The 13,865-nt window shown below is 35.6% G+C and overlaps 1 protein-coding gene across 1 annotated transcript; it reads right to left on the minus strand.

Annotated features, from left to right (window-relative positions):
• Positions 1-8,734: 8,734 nt before the first annotated feature.
• On the minus strand, positions 8,735-10,574 carry LOC144978051 (uncharacterized). The gene has a single exon (XM_078923547.1). The coding sequence runs from the start codon at positions 10,403-10,405 to the stop codon at positions 8,750-8,752; it is 1,656 nt and encodes a 551-aa protein (XP_078779673.1). The 5' UTR covers positions 10,406-10,574; the 3' UTR covers positions 8,735-8,749.
• Between the last annotated feature and the right edge of the window lie 3,291 nt (positions 10,575-13,865).

Genomic DNA, 13,865 nt, shown 5'->3' on the forward strand with positions numbered 1-13,865 from the left:
ATACATACATACATACATACATTACATACATACATACATACATACATACATACATACATACATACATACATACATACATACATACATACATACATACATACATACATACATACATACATACATACATACATACATACATACATACATACATACATACATACATACATACATACATACATACATACATACATACATACATACATACATACATACATACATACATACATACATACATACATACATACATACATACATAACATACATACTACATACATACATACATCATCATACATACATACATACATACATACATCATACATACATACATAATACATACATACATACATATAACATACATACATACATACATACATACATACATACATACATACATTACATACATACATACATAAACATACATACATAATACATACATACATAATACATACATACATACATACATACATACCATACATACATTACATACATACATACATACATACATACTACATACTATACATACATACATACATACATACATACATTACATACTAACATACATACATACATACATACTACATACATACATACATACATCATACTACATACATACATACATACATACATACATACATTACATACATACAAATTACATACATACATACATACATACACTACATACATCATACATACATACATACATACATAATACAATACATACATAACATAACATACATACTACATACAATACATACATACATACATATATACATACATACATACATACATACATATGTCGTTATCCAATGGTGTCGTTATTCCGGGGTTTTTAAGATGGCGGCAAAAGGGGCGTGGTGAGACCGTGAGTACATACAGTTCAATGCTCGGAATAGTACCTTAGACAATACACGTCCGAACGACGTGAGGTTTTTATCCCGTTTACACAGGGTAAACCAGTTACGCTTTCACTCTCCAATTGATGTTGACATTGTTTTGATCGTAAACAGTGCTCGAGCGCTATTTAACAAAACTATAAACTAGTAATAAGTCAAGAAAATCTACTGCCCGCAAATATGCTACAAATAACTGCCAAATAAGTGAAATAATGCCAGAAACGCCAAATTATGCGGTCAAAAAATGCGAAAAATTGTTGTTATGCTGATGCAACTTGTACCTAATTATATAAGTCTTGAACGAGAGAGCAATAATAATTTATTACAATATACAAGCAAACGGTATAAAAAGTTAAAAGCTAGAAGAAGAAGAAGGAGAAGGAAACATACGAGAATACAAGACAGATCTCAACTCAAAACATCGAAAGCCACTAAAATATTTTCGCAATCGATATCTGAATACCTAATAAGGAATAAATGCACATGAAGTTATGCAACACTTATTATTATATTAGTATTAATGATAGATTAAATACTCCTAGGTATCCTTAATATTATTATTCATAAGAAATTTAGAAAATCCATTTCTCTCAACATCACAACGTTTTCAGTTCTACCTTTGTATCATTTTTTAATGTCTTTTATTTTCTATCCAAAAAAAAAACGATTCAATTTTATTCACACTCCCATAAAGGGAATAATCCAAATAAGTTAACCTCATTATTCTTAATAAACTACTACAATGTTTTAATGATGATATTTCACAATAGTGAAGCCATTAACAAGCCACGCATATTGCCACAAATGTGGATTATTTTCTATTCTTCCGACGTGTTATAAGATGGATGGAAGACGAACGATCTGTGACAACTGAATTTGTTGACTGGGTGGGGTTCCTGGCCTCCCATAGTTGGCAGGGTGGCACTTACTCTATCCCCTTAGACCTATATCTGTTTTCAAACTTGTTTTCTCTCTTTGTCTTGGAATGAGATTATTTGGTTTTGTCCTGGCCATGGCTGGGAGGGAAACACTCAAATCTATAGTTATTGTTTTGGGAGATGATATCTTTCCCTTGTAAATCATCTCTCTTTTGTGTTTTGTTATTTGTTATTTTGAATGTGTAATGTAAACATTTGAGTGTGTTCCTCTGAGTTGGATCCTGTCCTGGTGAACGGATGGGACTTTTGGGTGATCTCAAACTAAGTACATTGATGGTATGCTCTTGGAATCTTCATCTGATCCCTATTTGTTCCCAATTCCCCTTTGTCTTACTTTTTCTTCGGTGCTTTAAATGTAATTTCAGAATTTGTTTATCTCATTTTCTTCCCTTTTACTGGCGCTTATATAACCTCAATGTGTTTCAAGCGCTGTAAACCCTTAAAAACAAAGCAACACTAAACGAAATTCGGCCTTTTTAAAAAAACTGCCAAATTCCTGTCCTGTGACGATAATTGGCTCTTTGACATATTTAATGTATATATTGTTAGCAAATACTTGCTTACACACTCTCACTACACATTACTAACTTGTATGAAACATAAAAAACAAAAATCGAGAGAGATTCAGGATAGATATGACGTATTGTATTGACGGGGGTAGAGGAAAATACCCTGTCCTTTTTTTGCATGATGGCTAGAAGTCGAATTCTTAACAAAATGGAGTGTCTTGTTGTATACATATATGAATTCAGCTGATGCAAATTGCCATCTTCTAACATCCTCATAAAAGTTTGTAACAATCAGACTTTTAAAAAATTTATTATATATTACTGAAGTTTGTCCCCAAGGGGGTTACTCATTCCTGTAACGGCAGTGAAAATTAACCAATTAAAATCCTCTAAACAATAGAAGTGCAACTAACAATGTTTTATCGCCGTAGATACCTCTTTTCCATCATGGCCGAAACTACAAACACATGGTTTTTTCATCCAGTGTGATTTCCAGATCAAAACAACTTCAAGAATGGTGAGTAATGTTCAACATTAGACCATGACCCTCATTCCTGTTACCAGGGCTTGTTATTTAAATTAGAAATTGAATCAAAAATAATAAGTATCAGTATATAGCTTTTTTAAGGCTCTAAATAATAGTCATACTTTAATGTTGGAGTAAAGCATATTTTAGGAATAGTATGAATCGAAGCGCGATAAACTCATCCCTGTTACACTCATTCCTGTTACACCTTGTTTTGTAACAGGAATGAGGGATGTAACAGGAATGAGGAAAACATAACAGGAATGAGTAACAGGAATGAGGAATGTGAACTTTCATAAAATGAAACACACGTTTTATTGTAACTAAGTCCTTTGGAGCATAATGGCCCATAGAATCGGAGCTTATCCCTGTTTCTGTAGCATGAAACAGACATTTAACTTATAATTACGACGTTGGTCAATAGCAAATTACATTCCCCAGTAGCACTGGTACCATAATATACACCTGGGTGAAGCAAAGTGAAGCAACCAGAATTAATTTCCTTGATTAAGGAAACCACTCTATGGTTGTGAAGATTTTCGAACCTGTTACCTCCAAGTCGGGAGTCCCTTTCGGTAACCACTCGGCCACGGCGTCTCCACATGGTTACCATTAAAAACAATTTTTATTGTATACATATTCATTTCTTCCATTGCTGAAAGATTTAGTGCAAAGTTACCTTGCCAATACCAAATGCCTAATGTCCAAACATAGTTTGTTGCCTGTTAGGCTCAGATACATTTTAGATTATTACTATGATTTTAACGTCCCGGTATCGCTTGTACAAATGTGACATTGTATCACATAATAGTCTTGTTTGTTTCTTGACTTTAATTCTTGTTACACCTTGTTTTGTAACAGGAATAAGGGTGGCGAAATGGCACTTGATATTATTGTTCATTTTCAAGGTTCATAGCCTTGTTGTAACGATTGTTATATTTTGTTTTCTTCATAAAGGCCAAACAAGCCATGACGTCAGCCGAGAGCAACGAATTTACCGTCAAAGACGTGATGAAGATCTTATTCGACGTGCTGTTTGTCTTAAAAAAGAACAAGACAAATACCAGAGCGACAAATCGAGTGGAAAGAAAAATCCATAAAAGATAAGACACCAAGAGAACAACGCAAACAGAGAAAGAATTGGATAAAAAGTTATCACACACACACTACTAACCGGAAACAGCAAAATCTTGATCTGAGTTACACTCCATCCTCACACTCAAAATCTCCACTCCTATATGTCTCTCGTCAAAGATATCAAGCCACTTAAACAGGCTGTTCTCCTCTCTTTCTCATTCGAAAAAGAAATCCAAAAAGTACAAAAAGCGCTTGGACAGGTCATTAAAAAAACACAAACTTCTGTTGACACTCCGATCAAAAACTAGAAAATTTTTGAAAGATAGCAGCAAAAAAAAAAAAGGTGGCAAAAATTTAGTGAAAAGAACATTACAATATCATTTTGCACTCCTATAAGACATCAAACATTTGAGGAACAGAAGGCACATGTCCAAATCCGTGAAACATTTGGCAGCTGGTAAGACTCTCAAAAATATAAACTCTTGGAAAATTTCGGAAACGACGTCAAATGCCTCCAAAATTTCCAGATCTTGTCAAACAAAGAGTACAAGATTTTTTCCTGAAAGGTGACACTTCTAAATTAGCTCCAGGAAAGAGAAACACAATAACAAGAAATAAAGAAGACTATTATGTGATACAATGTCACATTTGTACAAGTGATACATCTCTTGAAACCCATATGTGTCATTTTCTTCATTCTACCGACTTAAGCCATTTTGGGTTGTTACTCCAAGAAAAAGGGACAGAGAAATATGTGCGTGTGAAAAAATTAATATGGTTGCTTCAGCGCTTTGGAGAAAAGGAGTCAAGAATGTTCCAAAATGTTGTTGGTCACATCAAATTTCATTCATTTCTACAAAGTGATTTGAAGCAACAGGTTTTCAAAGGTAATGATGGAGGCATGCCTGAAGTTGCACCAGTTGACTTAAACAGTGACTCAAGTGATGAACATGACCAAGATGACATAGACATTAAGGTGATGCCGACTGGAATCGATTACAATGGTTTTATCAAAAGATTGAATGAATACATATCATTTGATGAAGTGGTTGATGAATGTGAAAATCAAGCATTACGTTTTTGTGGAATAGTTGGGGCCAGCAGAAGTGTAATCAAAACTCGCATTGGTATTGACAACAGGTTTACACATTTCATTCCAAATGATATACCTAGATCTCTGTGTGATGGGAAACCGTTATTTTCAGTCAAGTTGAGGGCCGATGGGGATTGCCTGCCTGCCTGTGGTGCAGTGTATGCATTTGGCAAAGACACACAAACAGACGAAATACGAATAAGATTGATACAAGAGCTGGCTTTACGCAAGGACCATTATTTAATTTGTTAGATTCAAACCTTACTTCACTCAATGACAACATCCAGACAGTTGTTGATTTTTTGTCACAAACTTGGACCATTATATTCCCGATGTTCACATAAGTGATAAGGATAGCATGGAAGAGATGTCCAAACTGGACGTTATGTCATTAAGTAAACCAAAATCATACATGGGTATGTGGCAGCTTCTTGCTCTTTCTAGTGTTTTAAAAATGCCTCTTTTGTCTGTTTATCCAAACATTCCAAACTGCCACAAAAGAGTTATCTTGAGTCAATTGATTCAACATTGAGTTAAGTTAACAAACAATGTTGGTGCTCTTTTGTGGGTCTCTACTAACATAAGCCCCAAATCAATGTATTGGCGCCCTAACCATTTTGTTCCCCTTCTGAGTTTCAATCACTAAGCGTATTGAATTTATAATCCTTTCGAATAAATATGTTGTAATTACTCATTCCTGTAACAGAAAACTCATTCCTGTTACGTCCACTCATTCCTGTTACACAAACTCATTCCTGTTAAGAATGACTTTTTCTTTTTTTTTTTCATGATAAATATGAATACTTGAAAGGGAATATTATTTGTGGTGGTTTAACACTTATATACCTAGACTATGGTAAACAATTTTTATTTTTGTCATTTTCCTATAATTTTTTTGAGATGATGATTGCTCAAATAATATCCTTTGTTTTAAAAAACTGATTTCTGAATGCCTTTTGTAAAACAATAAATGTCATTTTATTGTCAGAATTAGTATCAATGCTCTGTGTTTATTGTTTTTCAATGTTTTATTTCAATAATTGTCCAAAAATGTGTTAACTTATGTAATGTGACATAATTTTATAAGCGTAACAGGAATGAGTCACATGTGGATCGTGATTCACAAATACTTGAATAAGTGACCACTGGAAACTCATTAAGCCCTGTTATTACAATTTTATGTCGCATACATATCACAGAAAGCATACACAAAATAATGAGTATGTTGGAAATACTTGACTTTTTAAAAATTTGAAGACTCGAATTTGGCGTTTTTTTTAAAACGGCTGAAATCAGTTGAGTTGTCTATTTGAACGGTGGGCTGGGCCGACAAAATTGTTTACATAACATGTATTATTATAATGACATCTGGACATATTGGACGTTGGGCTGGGTCGACAAAATTGTTTACATAACATGTATTATTATAATGACATCTGGACATATTGGACGTTGGGCTGGGTCGACAAAATTGTTTACATAACATGTATTATTATAATGACATCTGGACATATTGGACGTTGGGCTGGGTCGACAAAATTGTTTACATAACATGTATTATTATAATGACATCTGGACATATTGGACGTTGGGCTGGGTCGACAAAATTGTTTACATAACATGTATTATTATAATGACATCTGGACATATTGGACGTTGGGCTGGGTCGATCAAATTGCTTACATAACATGTATTATTATAATGACATCTGGACATATTGGACGTTGGGCTGGGTCGATCAAATTGCTTACATAATGAGTGTCTGCGTACACTGGCAAAAAAAAACACATTATTATTTCGCCCTGTTCAAATACAGATAAACCAAAACAACAAACGCCCAAACATTTTAAACCTTGAACTTGCTTAAGAGATTTTTGGGCACTATTGGGGGTCATCTTAGTTTAGAATGTTTAATTTAAACATTTGAGTATATTCCTCTTAGTGGGATCTTGTGCTGCAGTCTGGGTGAGAATTTAAGGTGATCTCAAACTAAGTACACTGATAGTGTGCTCTTGGAATCTACATCTGATCCCTATTTTAACCATTTCCCTTTGTCTTTCTTTTTCCTCAAGTCCTTTTAATTGTAAATCTAGATTGTACAAGCCGTGGTTATTCTTCCTGTCGTAAAAACGCCAAACTGACAACTTTTTATAGTGACGAAAATGGTTGTTTTTGAGAGTGTTAGTGTCGTCGGTACGTATTTTATGATATTATCTGTGTGACTCAACAAACTTTCAAACTGACTTTAAATTATAAAAGGAAATCAAGTTATCTGTTTATCTATCTGTAAAAAATACATTTCTAATTTTTAAATCTTTCAGTAGAGCTGTGCGCCGTATAATTTGTTTTCTTGACTCAGATAAGCACAATGTTCTCCACAAGGCTATATTTTTAAAGAAAGGATATATATATATATATATATATATATATATATATATATATATATATATATATATATATATATATATATATATATATATATATATATATAAAATATATATAACAACATTGAGGTCATTTCAGGCTGGTAGAAAGGAAGAATTGGTATACCAGTCGAAAATTCTAGTTACAGATTATATTAGCACACAGAAAAAAATTAATAAGGCAAAGGGAAATGGTTCAAAAAGGGAACATATTAGTGCTTAGGCCACTGGGACCCCCCCCCCCCCCCCCTTTGGGAGTTTATGCCACTATGTTTTTCAAATAATAGAACTTATTGGCCATACAAATTCCACTGTTACCGTAAAAATAAGTGTCATTTAAGAGAGTTATGGCTCTTTGAAAAAAGTGAGTTGTGTCCCTTGCAAAAAAGAGACAACATTTCTTTCAAAGGCTCTGGAGACTACAATATTAATTCAAATATATGCAAATTGGGTATCAAACTGAAGGAAATTGAATATACTATCAAACTATGTGCACAAGCTTTCAATTTGTAAATATTATATAGATTCACAGAAAGTTGAAACAATTTGTCAGTAATCTCATGAAGTGTCATATCTAAACTTATGGGCTATTTCATTGTTTTACACAAAAATTATTTTAAATATGGCCAAAAACAGCATGTTCATTAAAAATGTAGCACTGAAGAAAGCTATGGCCCAAGCCTCAACAACAACCTTCATATTTCTACGTCACAGGAAAAACTAAAAGTGTACGCAACCCTTAAATTTTTCTCCACTTTGTGGGATGCCAAATTCATCATAATTTTCATTCTTTTTTAAACATGGTATTGATGTCCAGTTGTCACATTTAAAAGTAAGTTGAAGGTGTGGTAAAAACAATAGATATATCATGAAAAAAGACTAATTTGTTCACAACCCAAGTGAAGCATCATTACCGAAGACTTTTGAACGAAATCGCATTGTTATATTATGAAGAATAATTGATACTCAAAAGGGATTCTTGATTCAAGATGCAGTAAGTACATAAAAACAATATCCTTATGTGTTTTGCAAACATGCTTTACTCCTTAACAGTTTGCACTGCTCACCAATTTATTACATATCCTCATCATCAGTAGCAAAATCCTCTTCGTCCTCTGAAGTGTCGTCAAGGAAATCACTGTCAAAGCTATCACTACCATCCTCGGCATATGTATCTTCGTCAGTACTGGTGCAGCTTTCTTCATACACAATTTCCTGCAACTCATCTGGAATGAAAGCATCTTTGACCACTGTACTTCCAATTCATTTGCAGAATTTCTCTGCCAACCGTTATCCTCTGGTTTTTGGAATGCTAGGATTCTGGCACACTGCATTCCTCCAAATGAGAGTTTGAAAGTTGGCTCTTGATATGTGCAGTGACAATACTTGACTACAAGGAGGCATCTGACACAGATCAATTCCACCACTGCATGAGATGGTACCTTTCTTTCCTTTGAAACGCTGGCGAACTATGTCATACCTCACTTTGTTGACACTTGTGCATGAGGTTTTGCCATACAGCTTGCACACAAATGACTCTAACACGAGACAGTCATTACTCGAAACAGCTGCTGATGTTCCAAATCTGGAGAACAGAATTCTAGGATCTTCCTCCTTTTGAAGAAATTTTAGAGCTTTCAGTTTTCCTTGCCCACCAAAGCAACTTGTTGTGTCACAGCCTGTGAATGCATGGACACCAAGTAATGCATCACACATCTGTTTAGACAAAGTCTTTGCTATCTGAGAGACATTGATTTGTCGCCTGTTGTTGCCACAGCCAGTATAAAAAATCAGGGTCTTTCCAATTGTCTCTGAGAATGAAAGGAAAAGTAAGAAGACTTCCGTGTCTGGTGATCTGACAACAATTGTTTCACAGTTTGGTTGGCGGGAAGCATATTGACAGTGCAGTATAATTCGTGTGTCTGCCTCTTCCTGTGATGAGTAGAGATCTAGACAAGGTACAGCTGTGGTAAATTCATCCGTGTCACTGTAAAGTAAGGTGCATCTCTCTTCACAGACAAAGAAGATTTCCTTGTTTCTCAGTTTCTTTGCATATTCGTTACTTTCCCATTCCTTGAGGAGAAACCTGATAAGGGATCTTTTGTTATCAACGCAGCTGAGAAATGATTTCCAACGTCTGGGCACTGTTGTTTCAGATCCTCTTAACAAGTATGCATTATCTTCAGAAGATCCTCTCCTCAATCTCTCACAACCTTTGATTGAATCTTCTATGTAAGTATCAGTCACAAAGTGTACACAAGCTGCTTGTGGTAAGGAGGAAAATGTAAGTTTGGCTACTTCACCAAATGTATTTGGGATTGCTGACAGAGTTTGTAACAGTGCATTGCCATCAACAATGTAAACGGTGTTTGTTTTTGTTTTTGCATAATCCTCGAACATTAATGAATTGTCAGGCGTGAGCTTGTGCAACAGAGTTGCTTTGTTGGTCTTCAGAGGTAAACCATCTGATGAAGCCAGTGACCATGGAGTAGGTGTTAGAGGATATTGAAGAACTTTTTGAAGATCAACACTGTGCTCTTGGGACAAAACAAGAAGCTGGCCAAATAAATTTCTTTGTGCCTTGATTTTGACCACGTTCATGTCTTTTTTCACTGTTACCACTTTCCTCAATGATGCAAATGTCTTGGTCTTGTTCCTTTCTAATGGCTTGTGAAATTCTACAGTCTTTTCCTTCAGTCTGTCTTCAACAAAACTTTCAAACAATCTTTTTCCTGTTTTTTCCACGGCCAGCAGGTCATCAGCAACATCCTCTTGCACTTTTATTCCAGAAGCTAGACTGACCAGACCATCTTCAACTTCAAAGGGATTGATAAATGCTGAAAATGCCTGGAGGATCTTTTGCACTCGCTTTTCACTTTGTCTTTTTTCTGCAAGGCTCAATTCTTTGTGGGTGTCTATATCTATACAGTTGTTGTTGCTGATCATTCTTTGGGTTGCTGATACATATTCTGCTCGATTGTGTCTTGTTACACTCCAACGGTAATAGCTTGGAAGACTCTTGCTGAACCCAACAATACCTCCTTTTGTCTTTGCATGTTTGTTTATAGTTTGTCCAATGGTCACATCAACTGCTATTCTTCCAGCAGGCGTCCTTGATCTGGAACACTAAATCCATTATCTTGTAACATTTCTTCTGCCCCTGGGTGGGAATGAATCAGGTTGGCTAGTGACACAAAATATACACTGAGATACTTGGCATAATTGTGGTGATTCATGGTAAAAAGCAGTGGGCACAGTTCTTTTAAAAAAGATATATGAAGAAGAAAGTTGTTTGTCTTTGTAGCTCGCAGAAACTGGAGGAGAAGCCAAACTCTGTCCATGTATTGGATCCAGTATTGTGCAGTTTTTCCGTACTTTCCTGAGCGGACACTCTCTTTGAAGGCTTCATACTGGGAAAATAACTCAGCATACACAGTTGACTGGAGAATTTTATTAGCTCTATGGCTTGAAATTCCTTCGGTGAATTCCTTTATGTAAGACATGAGGTCTTTAATGAGTTTTGAATCCGTGTCCTGCTCAAATTTTGCAAGCAGAAGCCTCTCTAGAGCCTCCAAAACAGACACATGCACTCGTATAGCCCTGTTGTAGTTCTTTCCACTCATAACCCTATCCATAGAACCATGTGCACATAGCCCTGCTTCAGTCACAATTTCTTCAAAACCAGATCCACTTTGGAGCTTTCCCAGGGCACCAAGATATGAAATTATGGTGTGAAAGACACCCAGGTGAATAAATGACTGTTTTGTAAAGCTGTGGGTTTTGCCAGACAATATCGTAAGCTTTCTTTGCTACAGCAAGGTCAAATGTTACAAATGTATATGTGTTATATGCCCATTAATCATGCCTGAATTGTGCTAGTACAAAATTCCTCTTGTTTATTTATCACTGAAAGGAAGCAAATACACTGTAATATATATTTTTTTAAATATTATAGAGAAAATGGCTATCAAAGATTTAAAAACCCTATATAGCTTTGTAAAATATTTTATGATATGAGGCAAAAAATGAGAAATGACAATAAAATTCCACTATTTATTGCATTTGAAGCAATTTTAGGGTGATAAACAATCATTTTATGCACAAAAATGAGTTCACCAAAAATTGCACCCGATGACCTTTCAAGGGCCATAACTCCTGTAAATGATACTTGAAAAAACTGTAACACCCGGATTAATTTGTGTTATATGTCCCTGAAGCATGCCTGAATTGTGCTAGTGCAAAATCCCTCTTGTTTATTCATCCTGAAGGGAAACAAGTACACTGTAATAGATTTTTTTTTCAAATTATAGAGAAAATGGCTATCAAAGATTTAAAAACGCTATATGGCTTTGTAAAATATTTTATGATATGAGGCAAAAAATGAGAAATGACAATAAAATTCCACTATTTATTGCATTTGAAGCAATTTTAGGGTGATAAACAATCATTTTATGCACAAAAATGAGTTCACCAAAAATTGCACCCGATGACCTTTCAAGGGCCATAACTCCTGTAAATGATACTTGAAAAAACTGTAACACCCGGATTAATTTGTGTTATATGTCCCTGAAGCATGCCTGAATTGTGCTAGTGCAAAATCCCTCTTGTTTATTCATCCTGAAGGGAAACAAGTACACTGTAATAGATTTTTTTTCAAATTATAGAGAAAATGGCTATCAAAGATTTAAAAACGCTATATGGCTTTGTAAAATATTTTATGATATGAGGCAAAAAATGAGAAATTACAATAAAATTCCATTATTGATTGTATGTGAAACAATTTTAAGGTGCTAAACAACCATTTTATGCACAAAAACGATTTCACAAAAAATTGCACCTAATGACCTTTCAAGGGCCGTAACTCTCGTAAATGACACTTGAAAAAACGGTAACACCCGGATTAATACTCAAGATATATTGCTGTTTCAGAAAAACCATGTGGCGAAAACTCCCCCAGGGGGGGGAGGGTTTCGCCCACTGGCCCATGCACTATATGTAGATTCCAATAGCGGACCATCTGTGTACTTAGTTTGAGATCACCCAAAATTCTCACCAGACGCAAGCACATGATACAATTTAATGAGATAGACTCGCTTACAAATAATTATATAACACGAAATAATACAACACTACATAACTACATAACAAAGAGGGGAGTTACAAGAAAAAAGCAACATAATCTCCAATAATTAATTATACACATAACTGCCTCCCTCTTAGCCAAGGTCTCCGGCCAGGGCCCGGGCCAGGACAAAACCAAGTAATTTTATTCCAAGACAAGAGCAAGTTTATAGAAAGATCCATTGCCGAAATTAGTAAGCCGTGTTTTTGGCACTTTTAGTAGCTGGATCTCCGGTGACCTAATAATAATAATAATTCAACAGTCATGACATTACTTTCCCTCGTAATGACGCATGGTAACTTTCTTCTTCTTGCTTTCAATAAGGGGCGACAATCCTAATGTCTATCTTTTATATTCTAGTATCACCAGTTACCTCCCATGAATAAGATTTTAAGGGTAGCATGAAACGAATGATTTAGACCATAAAATTGTTTGTTTTTTTCCGCATATTTCAAAAGGTTGAAGTTTTCAAAAGACTATGCGATCTCTACCCCACTTTCCTGTTAAAAAATCGAGGTATATTCAAGAATGCAATCAAGCCATAGAAAGCGTTGTTTTATGTTTCTGTTGAATACGGTGGGAAAATATTAGTGAAACATCGTTTCCAAGCATTACGTCCGGCTATGTGGTCTTCTGTTATACCACTCGCTTTCGGACCGGAAGGTCCTGAGTTCGAGCCTTGCTCGGCGCATAGTTGAGTCCTTGGAAAAGGCATTTTGCTCACATTCTCTCAGCGTACTCAGGGTGTAAAATGAGTACCTGGCCGTTAACAGCGTTGTCTCTCTCCGAAAAAAAAATGTAATATCGCCTTATAGGCGTCATGTCTCGTCCTTCATGTTAAGTGTTGCTGTTGGTCATGGACATTTTGCAAAGGGCTTTGAGTACATTTGGTGGATATTGCGCTATATAAAAGCTAACGTTTTTGGGGGGGGGGTTATTGTTTGTGTTTTTTCCAAGGACACAACTCTTGTGTCCACGGACCAGGAATAGAACCGGGAACTTATAGGCACGAAGGTGAGTCATACCACAAGAACACACAAAAATATGCGTCTATGAGCTCTTGTAGTGTGACACTCGTTTTTTGATCGGAAGGTCCTGGGTTTGAGCTTAGCTCGGCGCATAGTTGATTCCTTTGAAAAGGCTCCTCCTCACATTCTCTCACCGAACTCGGGTGTAAAATGGGTACCTGACCGTTAATAGCAATGTCTCTGTTGGAAAAGAACTTGTAATATCGCCGATAAGGCGTCATGTCTAGTTCTACATGTTATGTGTTGCTGTTGGTCG

This window comes from Berghia stephanieae, chromosome 8 (genome assembly GCF_034508935.2).
Source record: "Berghia stephanieae isolate SIO BIC M18660-M18661 chromosome 8, UCSD_Bste_1.3, whole genome shotgun sequence".
NCBI lineage: Eukaryota > Metazoa > Mollusca > Gastropoda > Nudibranchia > Aeolidiidae > Berghia > Berghia stephanieae.